The 18,452-nt window shown below is 36.8% G+C and overlaps 1 protein-coding gene and 1 long non-coding RNA gene across 6 annotated transcripts in view; one reads left to right on the forward strand and one right to left on the reverse strand.

The window, feature by feature from the left end:
* The window catches only part of NR5A2 (nuclear receptor subfamily 5 group A member 2), a 90,442-nt gene that overhangs the window by 60,666 nt on the left and 11,324 nt on the right, over positions 1-18,452 (reverse strand). For all 4 annotated transcript variants that reach the window (XM_048067007.2, XM_067001639.1, XM_048067008.2 and 1 more), the window contains 2 exons: positions 17,580-17,721; positions 14,199-14,845 (listed from right to left, as the gene is read on the reverse strand). In XM_048067007.2, coding sequence (XP_047922964.1) covers positions 14,199-14,845; positions 17,580-17,721 — 789 coding nt within the window. The remainder of the gene's footprint in view (positions 1-14,198; positions 14,846-17,579; positions 17,722-18,452) is intronic.
* Positions 5,813-18,452, forward strand: part of LOC106041951 (uncharacterized) — a 132,945-nt gene continuing 120,305 nt past the window's right edge. The window contains exons 1-2 of one of the 2 annotated variants that reach the window (XR_001210829.3): positions 5,813-5,944; positions 11,818-11,919. This is a non-coding gene — a long non-coding RNA (uncharacterized lncRNA). Of the gene's footprint in view, positions 5,956-11,817; positions 11,920-18,452 lie in introns of both variants that reach the window. The other variant, XR_010833315.1, reaches the window with a different exon arrangement.

An 18,452-nucleotide genomic window follows, 5' to 3' on the forward strand; every position in this document is an offset into this window, starting at 1 on the left:
AATGCAGTATTTCTCTTTCACTCCCCAAAACCTAATGGTATGTCTGGTATGGACATTTAATTTTGTCTATTTCATAAATTAAAAGAAAACCACACAACTGTCACAGTGTCCCAGGCATGATGATGAAATGAGAAATACAACTGTAGCTAGATCAGCCTAAATCCTGTCTTAATCCTAAATCACTTTGTCACTTGCCAACACCTAGTTGATGAAAAACTCAGTTTAATCCATGAATATATATAAAAATACACATATGCAAGCACACACAAACATTCAGCACAGCACTTACATGTGCTACACACTACCCAATCAGCTAATTTCATTCTGTCTTATCACAGGCTGACTTTGAAAATTTTTCATAGAATTCAAGCAAAATCATCTGAAGGGATAGGGTTCCACTATTAAAGTATTTCACAATTCACTAAATGCAAAAGCATGAAAAAGTTGAACTATGGCTGGGACTTGAGGCTAAATCATTGCAGTAGTTAAAAAGAAATGTACTGCTGAAAATGTCATTGACATAAGCCTGATATAGAGCATTAAACTACTCTGTTGCAGAACACTGCAACAGTAAACATAGTAAATGTAAAATTATTATTATATAAAGATTACTGTGAAGTGTTACCACTTTTTTTTTGTAAAAATAAGGCAGTTGTTTGATTTTACAATGCTAAAATCATTTGAGTCCTGTGATTACGCACAACTTTTCATTTTTTTGTATGTCTAAAGGAAGCCTGCCAGTGATACAAGAGTTAGCAACTACATGCAAGTTCTGCCACTCCTTTCAGTGAACTCCAATTCAGATCCCAGATGTCTTCATTTTTGAAAATACCCGGAGCGTTACTTTTTGATGTAAAATATAGGTGATGTATCCAAGGGTTCTGGCAGTCAGATCTTAAGCTCTCATTGAGACTCCTACTGAATATATTCATTTGTATTTAGGCCTGATTTCACTTATGAAATTTTCACTTATGAATTTTCACTTCTACATCCTTTTTTTAAAAAAAAATATATTTGATGTATCCCTGAAAAATTAATATTTAATTTAAAGAGCACCTAGCCTAATCCATTGCCTTTAACAGTGAGTATGATCTAGTGCATCTACTTTTGTAATATTCATGAAATTTGGAAATCAAGACTAGGCATTATATTTTACTCTGAGAGGCTTTTTCTCATGTGAGTGTTTGATCAGTTCTGAATGCCCAAATGGCCTACTAGAATTTCCAGGGCATAAAGAAACTACTTAAAGATGTTATTATATCTAGAAAAATATTATTATATTAATGTAATAAATTATAACCTTTATAAATAAACATTCTCAGATACACATAAAATGTGTTGTCCCATTTACCTGCTGCCATGTGCTTTTTATGTAATTAAATACTGAGCATCAAATACTTTAGAAGGTTACAGCACCTTCATTCTAAAGGAGAAAAGCTGATTCTTGTTGATAATATGTCTTGTGCCGATGAAAAAGACTTAAATTAATTGGTTGAAATACTACGCAGATCCTACAAATCCAACTAATTATATTTTTGAGTCCTTATGCCTCCATCATTTAGTCATTTAAAACAAAAGAAAACAAGAGCTATTTAACATTTAAAAATAATCATAGTAATTTGGGGCATGAATCATTCCTTACATTCTTTTCCAGCTACAAACAATTTCTGTTGGGAAAAGTGCCATATAGTATCGACAGTGACAACAAATTGTATTGTCCAGTGAACATCTGTTTCCGACTCCCACACTGATATTGCAGGTTGGGTACTTCTGAGTTAGTCTTCACAGGCTGCCCGACCACAGAGGAACTGGAAATTACTGGTACGTTCAACTTTTATTATTGGAACACAGGAAAACTTTATCATCATGCTGGGAAGTTCTGTATCTTTTGAAATATTGGAAGGAGGGTTATGTTAGCACAGAAACCCGCATGTGATAGTTCTTACGAAGGAGAAAAGTGGCTCCTGTTCATTGTGTCCCTCAGTATATGCAGGTATGCAAGTCTGAGATCAAAATGTCAAATGTTTGTTTTTAATAAAATGAGCAGCAGGGCAAACAAAGTACCAGATTCTGCCAATCTTGCTCAATAGGTAGTCTGTGTCCCTATACAAAGTACCCCTGAAATCCAAAGCACGGTTACTTCAGGCAGGGCAGGCTGAGGTTTAGTATGGGTTGCACAATGCAGCTCTAGGGAATGTTGGTCTCGAAGAAATAATTGATCTTTTCAAATTCACATTTATTGCACCAAGGTACTATGATAGCAACTTATAGAGAAAGACTGTGTTAGCTAGCTAAAACTATTACTGTTAAAATAAAGCAAAACACAAAGACCTAAGTATTTTTTTTCAAAATTGAGGTGACTTTGTTAGAATGATCAATGCCATATTTTCCATGGTTATGCCAACATTTGTTATTCGGTTTGGAGGAAAGTTCTGCTTTGGCAGGGACAGAGAAGAAATGAAGATATACTCTTGATAGGCGGTAAGTGCCAGTTTGATAATGCTCCCACACCTGATCTGTAAGTACATCAGCCAGTGCGGAAAAAAAGTGCTGAAGAAGATTATCTTTTCCAGAGAAAGAGGAAGAGAGAAACTCCACCAAAATTTATATTAATTAGAGTGGCCAGCATGCAGGGGAATCAAAGGCAAAACATGTGGAGCTCCCGCTGGTGAAGAGAAGACTGCGCCGTAAAGGAGAGAGATGCAAATGAAAAATAAATGCTTTTCAATGTCCTCATATGAGCTAGCCATATAAACACTCATTTTGAGTTCTAACATTTCCCAATGCAGATACTCTCACTGAAAATTCATTCTTAGTCTGAAGGGAGCTTTGTCCTTGACCACACCTGCAGAGTAAGAACCTATGTGTCTTAAGAACGGCAGGTCTCAACAAAGTAAAATAATCGCCACATCCATATATCTACTTAAAGTTGTTGTTGTTGTTATTGTTGCAGTTGTTACTTATCCTTTGTTATAAACAGTCTAAGTCCTGCATCAGAAAAATATTTTTTGATGCTATTCGTTATAGCAATTTTGGATTTTTCAAAGACTAGGAAGTCTGTGTAGAATCTTAACAATGTGGCCAATATGCAAAACACTGTTGGGAAATTCTAGGTCTCAGGCAGAAAACTGCCTGATCTTGCTTTTCATAAGTGTAATATCAGTACGTATGTACCAATCAAAACAATACTCCAATAGTATTTGTTTGAGAGTCTTTCTGTCTCCTTCTTTTCTGTCCATACATAGGCAGAAAGAACATTAGGGATTGTGGAGTGGTTACAAAAGAAACTGAAACTATTTTAGACCAGGGTGACCTGGGCATCAGCTACAACATTAGTCTTGGCTTCCACTTGCACACTAGATAATTTGTACCACCACCTAATTTAGTTTCATGCCTCCCAGCAGCCTTTCTACTGCATCCCTACCATCTCCTGCAATTCTCTCAAATGTCATGGTTGTTATGCCCTAAAACGACACAGACAAGTGGGAGCAGAACTGGAGACTTTGGGCAATTGTCTCTCATTATTTTCCCTGGATGATTTCACTGCTACCTGAAGGAGAGTTTGGATTAGCTACTTCTGTGGCCTTTTTGGGGGTGGTTTTTATTGAGCTATGGGAGTAGCAAGATGGATCAGAGACTGCAGGCCTTTCTGAACTATCCACTCTGAACTCTCATCTCAAAGAAATTCACAGTTTCCTAAAAGTATGCACAAGGAATACTAGGGAGTGTCACTGAAGCACACCAAGTGTTGGTGAAGATCTCACTGTGGGTCAGTGCAGCCCATGGCCACAAATAACTGCAGTTACTGCTGCTGGCCTAGTGACTGTGGTACTAATATAATTCCCAAGAAAGAGAAAGGAAAAGAAGAGACAATAAATAAGAAAAAGAGGATTTAGAAATAGCACGTAGCAAATGAAACTTAAACACTTGACCCAGGCAGCTCTACAGAAGAAAACAGGAAACTGGCAGTTGCTCTAAGTGAAACTGGAAATACGCTATTCAATATCTTAACTTGCACTACTTATTTGGAAAAATTTCTCATCATCTTCAGTAAAGTTTTCTTCCGATAAGCAATACAGGACCCATAAGCACAACTTGACTTATGCTGAAAATCACTATATGCAGGACTGACTTCTTCAGCTCCCTGTTTAGGAGAGAGAGTGGTTGTAGGTGCACAGGGAATTCTGGGCATCGCGTGGAGAGGAATATGGTTCCCAGCGCTCTGTTACTCACCTCTCCCCATACTTTTAAGATGGATGAGGTGGATTCGGGCATGACCGGACAGCCCAGGCACTACCTCCCGTAAGGGGCTGCAACAACTTACTTCTAGAGTGGTAAGGGATTATGACTCAGCACCACCAGTCACTGACGTTGCTCATTACTCAGGACAAACTGCAAGACTGCAGTTAGTATTCCCCAATAAATACTGAAAGGTATCCAGATGAGACAAACAGAGGGTGCTGACTGTTACACCAGAATAAAGACACAATTCTTCGTCACATCCAGTGTCACTTAGTCAGGATGATGTTTCCTGTATTCAGCAAACATGCCAGTAAAAGAATTTCCTTGGCATACAGACAACATGGAAATGTCCTTTTAAAAATCAGTTAATACGAACAGAACTCATGAGCTAGCTGGAACCATTTCCTATGCTGTGGAAAGAACACTTGAATAAGGTTAACCAAGACATTTCACCCTCCCAACCTCCCCCCTCCCCATCTATTTCTGGATGTCTTCTTTTGTTCACCCTTTGCTAATTATAGTGGCCTTGCTTAGGTTATATTTATAGTCTTAAAAGAGTTGCCTGACTTTTAGAACACTTTATTCATGTATATTTCCTGTGTTTATTGTTGCCTTAACTAATTTTTAAATTAAAATTACTTGATCCAAGATTTTATTTAGCAACAAATATCAAAGTAACTTTTCTTTCAACAAATGGAGAGCTGTATTTAGATATAAAAAAGCATTTTTCTATTTCTGAATTTGTGAAAACAGATTTTAGTTTCTTTCCATCTCTAAGTGATGTGTATGACAGACAATTCCAGAATTAGACAAAATTAAATTTCTTTCTTTTTTCATGGCAGTATGATTATTTTGTATCTTAGTATATTTATTTATTTATTTTTGTGTCTGTAATGGTTGCTTTAATGACTGTGGTGTTTCCAAAGGACAGTCTTGAATATTTATCTGCCTGGACTGCCCTGATGTTTACCTAACCACGTGGAACTGAACATCTACCAGCTACACAAATGGAAAAAAGACATTGAGTGTGTTCATATGAAATTATAGCTTCATTTTCCTACTGGAACCATGCTTTATCTCTCCAAGTTTTCCTCAATCCCCTCTTATATCTGCCCTTTTATTTGCTGTGGTTGCTCTACAAACATGTTTGTATTAATGGCAATAGCTACAACTTTTAGTCCTTAATTCAAAACAGCAAATAAAAACCATTTCAGAGAAAAAAAAAGGAACATGGCACAGAGTCTCAGAGCAGGGAGAAAACACTTGTATGGAAGAGGCTGAGCTATGACCCTTAAGCTCACAGCATTTTTAGGTTTTGCACCTGGCGTTAGGTGCTGATGCCCAGCAAGTGGAGCAGGCTCCCCAGCCTGGTGCAAGAGGGCCCTCAGGCCTGCAGCAGGCCCTAATGGCCCCACCTGGCCCCAGTCTGTGGCACCATTTAAGCTCCAGCTGAGGCTATGTTCCCCTTCAGGTCACCTCGTGGGGTTTTTCCCTTAAGTACTACTTCAGTTGCCTCCTTGTTTCGTCTCATCCCTTGTCCCTGCAGCCCTCTGAGGCCTGCCCTGGTTGGTGTGTGGGGCAGCAGGCTTGTGCCCAGCGGCTGTGAGGAGTAGTGCCTGCTGGTTTCCGTGTGTGGAGAGCAGTGCGTGCCCCCTGTCCTCATCCAAGCTAAAGACCTGGAGGAGAGAGCCAGCAGTTTGAAGTATGTAGCAGGTACCAGGCTTAGCGTATTAAAAGGAATAACCGCTGGGCGAAAATGCAAATGCCCCATGTCAATTTTTTGATGGGGTAAGATAGAGTGTAAGCACAGTGTGTTGTGACTTAGTCTGAATAAAGCTGCTTTCTGTTAGTGTGCTGAAATGGCTGGAAATGCGGTAATTTGGAAGATTCTTATTAGAAGAAAAAACAAACAGAAGACTGCTAAAAGCTGTTCTGAAGATAGTGATATTACATTTCAGTCTGCTTTTAACTGATCTTTCCATCCAGGTGTGGGGAAAAGTGGGACTGCTGAAATAGGCACTTTGTATGTCACTTTAATAAAATTTTTGTACTGTATGCATTTAATAGAGTACCAGATTTTGGGCATAGTCATTACCTTTGGATTGTCTGTAATGAAGTTCAAGCCAAAGGTTTATTATTCAGTTGGCTATCTCCTGAATTGCTCTCAAATTTAAATTAATTGTTGAAATATGCTTTCCTCCTGTACCAAAACTCACCCTTTTTGAGGCTGATTTTTTTCCATCTTTGCTTGTAGTGGAGAAAACAAACAACTACATTTTATTTGCAGAGCATGAAATTAATCTTTACTTCCTTTTAAAAGCAGTCTGGCATGGATTCAAATACTTGTAACTTGAGGCTATGAAATTGAGCAAACTGTGATAGCTTGATATATGACCAAAACCAACCAAACAAAAAAATCTATGGCCGTGTTTTTGGGTACCATAAAATGACATACTTCCCTGGAAGGAAGCAGGCTATTCTGTTTTAGATAGCTGAAAATCTCCTTGTTAATGCACACTGGCTGAAGTCTGGAGCTGAGAAATACCAGACTAAGAAGTTTTAGTGCAGTCTGCCCCCTGACTTTTACTGCTTCAATATGTAGCTGTAAAACTATAATTTCATAATAATTTTAATATCAGAAATGGAAAAGAGTTAAGTATTTTACTATGTTTCTGTGACTATAAGGCTGTAGAGTGCATTCAGCCTGTTTTTTGAGTGTTTAACCTGAAAGTACAACCTGATAGCTCTCAGCTTTAGGCCTTTTCTCCAGTAATGAGTCTGACTGGATTTTGCGGAAGCCATCTTGTTACTGCTACCACAGGTAGAGCACAGCTCCTCACTGGCTGAAGTCTGTTTTGTTCAGGTGTTGTGCTTCTACATGGTTGTTATATGGCTGTATTTGTTGTTTCATCAAGCTGTGGAAACTTGAATCTCTTAATCTTTCTTCATAAATCACCCTTTTCTCAACTTCTGTTATCGTTTTGTCAGTATTTTTCAGGCCTAGAGCTGAGTGGATTATGTAAGCTATTGACTCCACAGTGCTGTATATATAAAGGCGATCATCCCTTGATGTGGAGCAGCTTATCTTTATATATGAAATTATAAAATAACATGATTTTATATTATAGGCTTTTAGAAGGATTGATAGGAAGTCTGTAAGTGACAACATTATGGCTGGGATTTCATCCTTTCTGCAGGTGATCCTAAAGTCTACAGGTTAACAGAAGAATGTTCTTAAATCTAAACAGCCTTGGTATAGAGGCAAACTTTCAGAAATACTATAAGAGTAATGAACACATACACTGTATCAGAGTGATACATGTATCATACAAAATTATTGGATGTGAATGAACAACTTCCACAGAGTAGAGTCATGTTCTTCCCACAGTAAGATTTATTGCCTGGTTCTAAGAAATGCCTTAATTTTCAAGGGTGGTGGTGGTGCAAATGGCATTATTTTTGTGGCAGAAACATGGAAAAGAGTTCTTTGGAAATGAAAGTCTGTCATTTTACCAATAAAACTGACAGTCTTGAGCAAAATTTGAAATACATCATTATTTTCCAAGAGATTGGAGTTATTTTTTTCTTTGCTTTTAATGTGTAAAGCTCTCTCTAGCATTTAGCAAAAATATCAAACCATCACAGCAGAAAATAACAGTTTAAAGTAGTGGTCTGAAAATACAGTAGGTTATAGTAACATCAGTACAACTTTAATTATTAGTATTTAGTATTATCTTGGACTAACCATAACATGTGAGCTCTGAACAGCATTGTCTTCATACTGCCCTACAGCAATGCGATATGCATTTGGTAGTGTACCCAGTTAATCTTTCTACTGGCGCAGCTCACTGCTGTCTTGTGCTTCTAATTGGGAACTTACACTTTTGAAGGAAAAAAAGTAACTTGTAATGTTAAACTTCTGTTTTTTACATCATATGGCTCCAACTTGCAGCTAAATATGCAAGTGTGTCCTGTCCCTCCTCTGTAAAGGCTGCGGTGTGTGCTTCAGGCCGTGTGGCAGGGGTGGCTGTAGCTACAGAACTCCCCATGGCCATGCTACAGCCTATTACATCTTTTCTTGTTATTAGCATTAGGATGGGCTGGACAACTTTTGGAATTGTTACCCCCTCAAATTTTTGTCTACGATAAGTAATAAAACACTGTTATTGCATCATGGCTGTTCATAGGAGCCTGTGTAAATTTGCTACAGTGAACGCATGATGGCAAATCCACTCAATTGTAGGTCTTAAAACAAACAAACAAAAAATCGCCTGTGTGAAGCATGACTGCATAATCTCATCCTGATGCTGAACATCAGACATGAGGTGGAAAAGTAACTAAATCCAGGGTGACTGAATTCAATCTGACTCCACCGTATGATGTTGTCACCTCTGATAGCAGGAAAGTACACAGCTTTGACATGAATGGACATAGGAGAATGTTGTCTTTGTACCCCTAGAAAAAGTGCCAGAGGCTTAGCAGTGAACAAGCTGTTTAGAAAGGCTACAAAATGGCATGCCTGTACGCTGAAATACTGCATTTAGTCACATACTTTGTTCAGAAGAGATCAAGAAGACGATCATGAAGTTAACTTCTAACAGAGTGTTCCCCTACGAGGTTCAGTAGGGTGGCAGGTATAATCCTGTGCTTCATTAAACACTTTTTTTGTGCCGAGGCTTCTTTCCATAGCAATTGTTTTACTATTTCTTTCCACGTTTCAAACAAAACGTGCTTGTTATGAACACTTGTCTTTCACAATCCAAGGGTATTTAGTTAAAATAATGATTCTAATGCCAAGAATGTTAGCTGTGTGAGAGGAATACTTTTCTGTTTACCCCAACATTTTTTTTAATGTTTGAGGAAAATGGTGATGTGTTTTTCAGATCCAAATGCACTCAAACCAGACTAAAAATCAGTAACTACATATGACAGCATATTCACTAGTCTGACTACTGACACTAAGGGCAATCTTGAACCTCAGTTTCTGGCTGCTTCCCTGACTGAAAGAACATTACAGTTTTATTTCATCAGCTATGTTAGTTACATTTCCTGTCCTGATAAATGTGTGTTACAAAGTCCAAAAGCACTTGAAGTTATCAAATTGCCTTTGATTACTTAAGTCTAAATAATGTATCAAGCTTTCATCACCCTGAAGAAGAACTTTTAAGGTATTCCATTACTGATACTTGTTCTCAAAAAAACCAAAACAAAACAAAATGCCAACCCCCTATTTTTTCCCCTAATCTGTATTTATCTGGTTTAATAATTCAATTTCTGTACTGAAAAATCTTATTTTTCTGTGCATTTCTTGCCATTTAATTTCATGAAGACTGAAGTTTGAAATTAACCATGATGTATTGAGTATTATTATTACTGTAGCTATCTAAAGGCATATTACGACAGAGACACCAGTAGTTCTGCTGACCCTATTCACATTAAGTTTGTACTGCTTTAAGAAACAATTTGAAACTCTGCTAATGTAGTTGTGTTTACAAGGGATATGTAATACAAAACTAGGCATGTGTTTGCTTTTTAGCTGCCAAAACATGTTTCCATTGTACAGTAGAAGTCCTGCAAGAGAGGAACCTTTTGAGATATCTGGTTAAACCATTGTCTTTGAAGGCCACGTTTACAGCTAATGCAAGCATAGACAAATTTGTACTTATAGCAAGGAGACTGTCCCAGAACTGATACAGTCTGACATCAGTGAATGGTCTAAATCAATTTGCAAACTCAGTGAATAGTTTTAGGATGAGCTTCTTTTATGTGAAGTATGCTGGCCCTTCTTGCAATCATTCACTAATTGGGTTTGTGCTCACATAGTACTTTGACCTATGACATCCTCGCTAAAATAGCCAAATAAGTCAAGGTAGATTTTTTTTTTTGGTGAGTCACAAATTCTTTAAGCCCTTTTTTGTAATTATCAATGTTTAGTGAATTTTCTGATCCTCAGCCACAAGAAAGTATTCTGAGGACCGTTCTCCAGTGCAGGTTCTGTGTTCTTCTGCACTAAGCATACAGCTTTCTTTTATGGGTTGAGGAATACTTTGGAAGTAGTTGTTGAATTTTCCCTGATGTGAGCTGATGAGGAAAGACCAGTCCACTGGAACTGTCTGCATCCTTTCTTGGGGCCAGGTAACCTTTGGACTCTAGAAACTCTTGCAATATTTTCTTTTTAGCTTTGTACAAAGACCTTTCACCTGACTAAGACAGCTGGGTACAAATCTAGCATCCCCAGGGCATTCCTGAGCTTTCATAGCTAAGGATAAGATGGATATATCTTTCTTTTATATTTACTGAGCTTTCAGCAACTCCAAAATAGCCAACAAAGGCCTTCCTCACTGTTTTACTGGCACGTTACTTCTATATTCTTATTTCATCTGTGTCTAAAGAACTATACAGAAACAGTTCTCTTGATCAGTAAGTAAGCATTATGTGTAGTCAAAAGGAGAATTTCTCATGTAATTTCTAATGACAGAGTACCCTGATTTCACAAGATAGATGTATGTTTGAGATTTTAGCAGGTGTTCAAGTCAAAGTTACTAGATTGCAGCTGTCTGCTTTGGATCTTGCTCTGGCATTGGTACTCACCCTGACTAATTTGCTTCATTAATACTTCTGTTAATTTCTGATATCCAATATGAATATAGAAGGATCTGCTCTTTAGCAAGTATAAGCATTACATTACACATTTTTAAAACTCAGATAAGGGTACAGTTCTGTGAAATGTTGCAGCTAGTTCTGGCTGATGAATATTTTGACTTTGTACATGCTATATGCCTAACACATTCCAAAAGACATGCTGACAATTTGTAGAGCAACAGGTGTGAAAATTGTAATAAACATGTACTGATAAAAGCTTCATGAAACAAAGTTGTTTTAAAACATCTAGTATCACTTGAGATTTTAAAAAGATCAATTTTCAGACAAATGGAAAGAAAAAGCTTTAAAGCCGTAACTCACTGTTTTTGTTTGTTTTTAGAGTACATCTAGGCTAAATGTGGCTTAAACCACTGATAGTCTGGGACAGCATTTTTCATCATGTACTCCTCCCTTTGTATACCTCCTGAACTCTGTTAGCTACAAATGTTTAAGTGTCTAGGAGAAAGGAAAATGTTTGCCCTTTTATATGAATTAAACCTAGTCTTACACATTTCATTCTTTAGAATGAAGTGAAAGGATACAGAAGAGAATTGTGTACATACTGTTCAGTAATTCACAGCCAGTTGTGCAAGGAAATCATTTGTCGTTACAAAATCATTCTGAATTTCATATGAACCACCTTTGTGTACCTTTTTGTTGTTTCATTATTTGTGTCATTTAAAAATTTAGTCTCAGATCTGCTAATGCACCTATCTTATCTGGAAGACATCTGAAGATGTAGTCTTTGTGTAGACAAGTAGGAATAATAGGAAAGTGTCTTCTCAAGCAAATACATACTTCTCAGCTGTGTGTAGGTAGGGAACAAAGTTAGCTGATTTGAAAATCTAGTTGCTTCTTCCTCACAACTGCCTCTTCCCTTCCTTCTTCATTTAAAATCTGTCATTTACTTAGGTCTTTTTTTAATTCCCACAGGTATTCATGTCCTCCAGAGCAATCTGAAATAGCTGCCTTTTCTACCTTGACCAGAAAGAGCTGACAGCATGGATGGACAGAAGAGGGCCGTATTCAAGAAAGGTTTGGAAATCCTTTGTTTAATTCTGATTCTCTGCTGCTAAGAGATGGTGTTACCTGGTGCTGTTAACAATGTAGAGTCTAATCTACATGTGTTTTGAAAACCTCATGTTTTTGAAGTTGAGAAGTTTAAAGTTCTTAGAGTTGTGTTATCCAGTCCCAGAATGATGGATTTCCAAATGTGTTGACATTGTTCTGGAATGCTGTGCAGTTTAGTAGAGCTCGTCCAATTAAAAATCATATGTATGTATATATAGGGGTACGAATATATGATGAAACTGATGCTTCCCACAAATGTGTGGAAAAAGTTCACTGGCCATTTTTGTATGTAGTGAATTTCTAGAACATATGTATTTCTAGAAGTCTGTATATATGTGGTAGTACATGTATACTACCAGAGTTAGGAGCAGTTGATCAAAACTTTCATGGAAAACATTTGTGTCTTTTATGTCTGTAGTAGTAAGCGTGTATTAGTTGAAGAATATCAACCAGCCTGAGGCTGGAGGTGAAGACAATCTCTAGAACTGTTACCAGCACAGCATGTTGAATGCATATGAAATTTGCCTACAGATGAAGCAATAGAACCACAAAAAGTAAATGTTGCTTAAGTATCTTTTCATATTATCGCTTGTATCATACCTGTGATTTTTAAGGCAGATCTTAACTTAAAAATTCTTACACTGAACAGTATCTTCTGCAAATCTCAGTAATTTTTAAAACGGTTACTCCAGACTGAAGTACTGTATGGGTTGAAAGATCTGATCCCTGATTTTTAGGACATAGTCTCTTGGAAATATATCGGATTGTAATTCTAATCATTAAATTACTTAAAATGAGCAGCATAGCTTACTAAAAAATTATAAAAAGCAAACAGCAAACTAAGATGTGACAGCTTTCTCCACTTTTTAATCCAGCTTCTCTTTCCTCTCTGAGTAAGCTTTGTCCCTTATTTCTTTTTCATTAAGCTGAGCTTATAATGGTTCCTGCAACTATTCGTATGGAAAAGTCTGAGAGAAGCTGGCATTGTATATACAACATACACAGCTTTTCTTGCAATCATGGGCTTTATTTCATCTCTGCATCATTATGGTTATGAGAGAAATTCTGTTGTGGCAAGCATCCTGACTGCAGATTTTTAATGAGATCTCCTCTCTGTGCTTGATACGTATAGATTCACTTCTCAGTGAACTTCTACAGTAATTGTTGTATTTGGATATTGTATTATTTTCCCTTCATTACACAAGAGTAACTAAGAAGTTATGAGTGGTCATAAATTTACAGAGTTCTGCAGCAAATAGATGTGGTAAAAAACATCTCCCTGTTGTAGGAGGAGATTCAGTGACTGGCAATGTAATAGGGAAATTCAGATGTAATTTACGTTTGTTATCTTATTGTTGTGTTGTGTTTTTTTTTTTTTGAGATGGATCTTTTATTCATTCCAGAGCTAACTTCTACATTGAGTTGTTAAAAACTGTAGTTTCTCTATTGTCTGATTCCAAATTTTTGGCTTAATATTTCTGTGTCAGAGCTGACCACAACAAACCACAAAATTGCCTTAATGAATAATCTCGAACGTATATGGGGGAATTTCTGGCCACCAGAGAGCTGTGCATAAGGATTTATTGGGTAGTCCCACTTCCTAGTGCACCTAAAGGTCATTGTAGCCAGTGTAGATTACAGGAATCCCCAAAGTATCAGTGGTGATGAGAACCAAAAGAAGTCCTTAAGGTAATTTCTTCCTCCTTGCCTTCTGTTCTGTGTGTACCCTGCTTAGGACTTAGCCTTCATGGCTAACTACACATGCACACACACACTAATATCCCAGTGAGAAAATTAATATTCCAATATGGACATACACAGAGTCCAAGTAGATGGCAGGAATAGGGTTCCTTTCTGTGTTACTTGAGATAATAAGATAAGTTTGTAAATGAGTGTAGAACGGTGTAACAGGTATGCTTACAGCTCGGAATACAAGTCAGAGAGAAAGGATGACAAGGAAGGAGTAAAATTCATGCTAGCCCCTATGGAGGTTAATAACAATTGTGATAAGTAGCAAAATACAGAAGAGAGAAACTGAAACTTGAATCTCTTTGATACAGCTTATTACAGGCTCAGATAGAAGACAGGTACAAATTTCTCATAATAATCTGTCTACTTAAAGCCAAATAAATTAGAGATGCTTGGGGAAAAAAGAAGACAAACCATATTCTCTTGCTCAAAGTACAACATTGTAAAAATTATCTTTTGTTCTTAATTGAATATAATGTAAGATTGTTACCTACCTTAAGTTCTCTAAAAAAGATGCTACTCCTAGCCCACTCCACAATGGAGAAGAGGGTTTGGTCAGCCATTTTACACATAAGCCCAAATGTGTTGAGCTTCTCATGTTTGCTTCTGTTGGCTTGCTCCTGCTGCAGATATGCCATGATCTTAGCTTGGACTTGTGGCTCATCTGGCTCACACTTGAGAAGTTCCAATATCAGATGTGGAATACTTGCTGGTGAGCTTGTTTGGTAACTATCCATGTATGAGTATCCCATTATTGACTCTGGTGAGCTAGTGTAAGGGTCAGGGTACTCAGACTTGATAGCACGGCTTGGAAAATGGCCATATGTTTGGTAACCTTGCAAGCTGCCGTGGGGTGGCATTGTCATACTAATCGGAGAGGTTACAAAGGGACTTCTGTCATAGTCTGTAGGAGGCAAGGCAGTGTGGTTCAGAGGTAGGCCTTTGGAGGCAGAATGGATGTTCTGGATCGCAGAGGATATTGTCAGGTCAGTTGGCATTGCTTGGATCACCTGAGTCATGGCTTCCAGTTTAAGTCCATTTGCTCGGATAAGAGCTTTCTTCTGCTGCTTCAGTGCCCTGTCTCTCTTGTACATTGGTCCAAACTTGTTTCTACCACCACGCATTCGGTCAGCTCGCACAGCTGTCAGGGGAGAGAAGGAAGTAAATCGTAACGAAAACTTGAAATCAACATTCTTTAAAGAAACATAGTAGGACAGAGCAGAAATGTAAAAATGTAACTCCATGATTTTTTTTTCAATTTCAAAGTAGCACTTTTATTCCTAAAGAAAAAAAGATTTGATAAATGTCACTTCAGGTAATTTAAATATCACATGCATGTCACTAACATGAAAGAACTGCTCTTTACATTGATTAGGAAACAGGGACAAACACAATGGTTGGCTACAGGAATTTCACACCTGCTATGGGATCATGTGGAGATCTCAATGTATATTTGGTTTTATGTCAAGCTACTATGTCCTTAAGAAACAAGGGCTGATGTCCAAAATTTGTCTGAGATGTATCCGGTGGACCCCATTGTCTCATTATAGTCATTTCATTACTGCCTTCCACTGCAGCAAAACATCTGAAATGTAAATTGTGAAATGTTCAATAGTCACAAAGGGGAATATGTTTTTCTTGGCAAAAAAAGGAAATATTTTCTTTTGAGGATTCTGTTCAGATTGGTATAAAACTTGGAAAAAAAATCTAGGTATCTGAACAGCTTTACAGAAATGTTTAGCTGCAGTTGGTACGTGCAGAGAGAAAGCTGTCAGCTTGCTGCCTTCCGTGTAGAAGGTGGAAGTGACAAACTATTGGCGCTGTTCTGGCTTGTAGTATCTCCGGAATTAGAAATAATTAAAACAAATCCACTTCAACAGCTGCCTTGGGAATCATACTGGTGGTCTCTGTCACAGCAGTGTCTGTCACCATGGTATATATGTAATGGTCTAGCGAGGAGCTCCCACCAAGCCCACCTTGCCCAACGGCAATTAGATTGAAAGAGGAACCTTTGACAACCTGGTGACATGTTGAGACTGCTGAGATTGCTGGAGGTTAAGTTCTTGAGCTTTTTATCTTAGGGATTAGTAGAACATTAAAAATTTATTATGAATGCTAGATACGCATAATGCTGTACATTATCATAAGGACTTTAACGTTTAATGATTTCTTTGGTCCATGGTAATTTATGAACTAGACTTTAAGGCTATATATATCACTATCAGGGAAATACACATATAAATGTCACAAGCAATTATGCAAAATTAAGCAAAATCATTTGCAATTATGGAAGTACACATTCTTCTGATTTTCTAAATAGAGGAAAAGTTGTATGTGTACATAAAAGGTGTACAGCTAAGGAAGTTCAAGTATGTTTTTAAAGTATCTTTTTAAAAATACATGTACTTTACTTACATTTATAGTAAAAATGCTTCTAATATTGCTGCTGAATGTTGATTTTGAGTGAAATGCAGGAATTTAAAATAATTAAATCACTATGCTGGTAAATGTAATTAACTTTAAATATGTATACACAGTATCCTTCCAAGTATTCTAGAATTAACAACTGTAAGCCAAATTCTATTTGCAAATACTCTCATGTAACTCCTACAAATATTAGGGTGTATTGCATGTAATTGCAGAAGCACAAAATTTGGTCCCGTATTGTTGCCAGCAATTGAGAGGTGTTAGAAGTAGCAGTAGTTACAGATATTGTCCTCATTCTTTATGTCAACAATGAGAAAAGGATTTCAAATGTCCTGTTATTTTACTGTTTGAATTTGGAAGACTGTGGGATTCAGAATGTTTAGTGCCGTGTCAGTGCTAGCTGAGTCTCGTGGGCGATTAGAATAGTGTTGAATTCATCAGACTGCAGGAGGCTGAGTATTCTGTTGATCTTCAGTTATATCAACAGATTTCTGTTGCCAAACTCAGGTGACTGGGGCTTATGCTGTATAGTTTTGTTAAAGGTTTATTGTATCCCTTACTGGTCTGATTCTTCCTTTAAGTCTCAGGCGAATGCGATTTCAGTATGATTTTAAGGATAAGGAATTTATAAGCTTGTCCTTGGTCAAGCAAAAATGCCATTTGCTGTGAAATCTGAATTTTAGTATTTTTATATATCAAAGTTAAAATTAATTGTGTATATGAGCCTCACATTTTAATCAGAATAATTGTGCATTCCATTCTCTCAAAGGGTATTGTACACTTCTCATTCTTCTCTGTACCTGAGAGAGCCAACTGAAGTCAAAAAATATACTTCAGAATTTATTCTCTTTCATTAGTGCAAACATCTGAGGTGTAGCATCACAAAAATATAGGACAATTTAAGAGATTTTGTTCTTTAATCCCAAAGCAAGTCAGTGTGAGAAATACAAGTATTTTCTCTCTCACTTATGCCGTATTATCACAAGATAATATTATTAAAAAAAAACAAAAGCAAACAACCCTAGACAAAATAGAAATAAAATTGGATCACTGTCTGTAACAATGACTTTTTAAAATCTGGACTCTTCTTATTTCATGTTTAACCTAAATTAAGTCTTTTTATAAAGCTGCAAAACTAATTTCCATACTATCTAGATCCCTTCATTCAAAAGCTCAAAAATATTGAAATATCAAAACATATATGTATATGAAATTTGAGTTTATGGTTTTGACTAGGCTTTAGTGATTTTTCCATTTACTCATTAGATTTTTTTTGAGAGCAACAATTTCATTGAACTCACAAAGTCACCTTTTACTACAACTTCAAAAACATGATAAATACATAGCATAATTTTTATAAACCAGTATGCATCATAACACATGTAATCATGTTATTTTTCAGAAACTAATCTATAGTTGACAATATGAGCTAAACTTATAAGGCTTACCTTCTAATTTCATTCCAACGCTTAGACACTTTTGAAATCGACAGTAAGGACATCGTTTTCTCTGTGTTTTGTCAATCTGGCAATTCTGATTTTCTATACATGTGTACCTTTTGTTATTCTGGACTGTTCGCTTAAAGAATCCCTGCATGATAGACACAAAAGTTAGCCTCTGTTGCTTGAACAGTGTTTCAGCATTTTATTTTATAGAAATCACTGTAGCGTATTTTTTATACACCACTTGAGAACTTCTGAAGTTATATGGTTTACTTTAAATTACAGCGAGCCATACCCAGGAGAAAACCACCAGATTCTAGAGGTTTTCCTGTATTAGGAGTATGTTTTATACACTTACGTCAAAGCTTAACTAGACTGGCTATAGTCTCCTGTGCCCCTAGCAGTGGTAGCAGCAGTAGAGAGGTTGACCAGCTCCTTTTGTATTTCTTAATAATTGTAAAACGACTAAAGTGTTCACTGGAAAGTAATTGTATATGAAATAAGTAGGAACACTACGGCAAAGATAACAGAAATACAGAATACCTCCTGCTAATGTACATCCCAATGGTGCATGCTAAAGGCATAAGTGCTTGTTATTCATTTCTCATTGATTTTTTTTAAATGAAAATATAATGTGCTAAGTTAATTTTCCCATGCCACTAAATATCTTAAATTGCATTGTTCTGGCAAAGGAGGTTCCTTTACAGTGCATTACTTAAAAAAATGCAAAGAACTTAAAACATTTTTACATGAAAAATTTGACATGCTATAAATTCGTAACTGTTTAAAATCCTTTGTATAATAGAATCATTCAGATAAATGCAACTCACATTTGAAGATAAATTAACAAATTTTATTCTCAAAATTAGTAGTTTAATT

The sequence above is a fragment of the Anser cygnoides genome, chromosome 8, assembly GCF_040182565.1.
Source record: "Anser cygnoides isolate HZ-2024a breed goose chromosome 8, Taihu_goose_T2T_genome, whole genome shotgun sequence".
In the NCBI taxonomy this organism is placed as follows: Eukaryota; Metazoa; Chordata; class Aves; order Anseriformes; family Anatidae; genus Anser; species Anser cygnoides.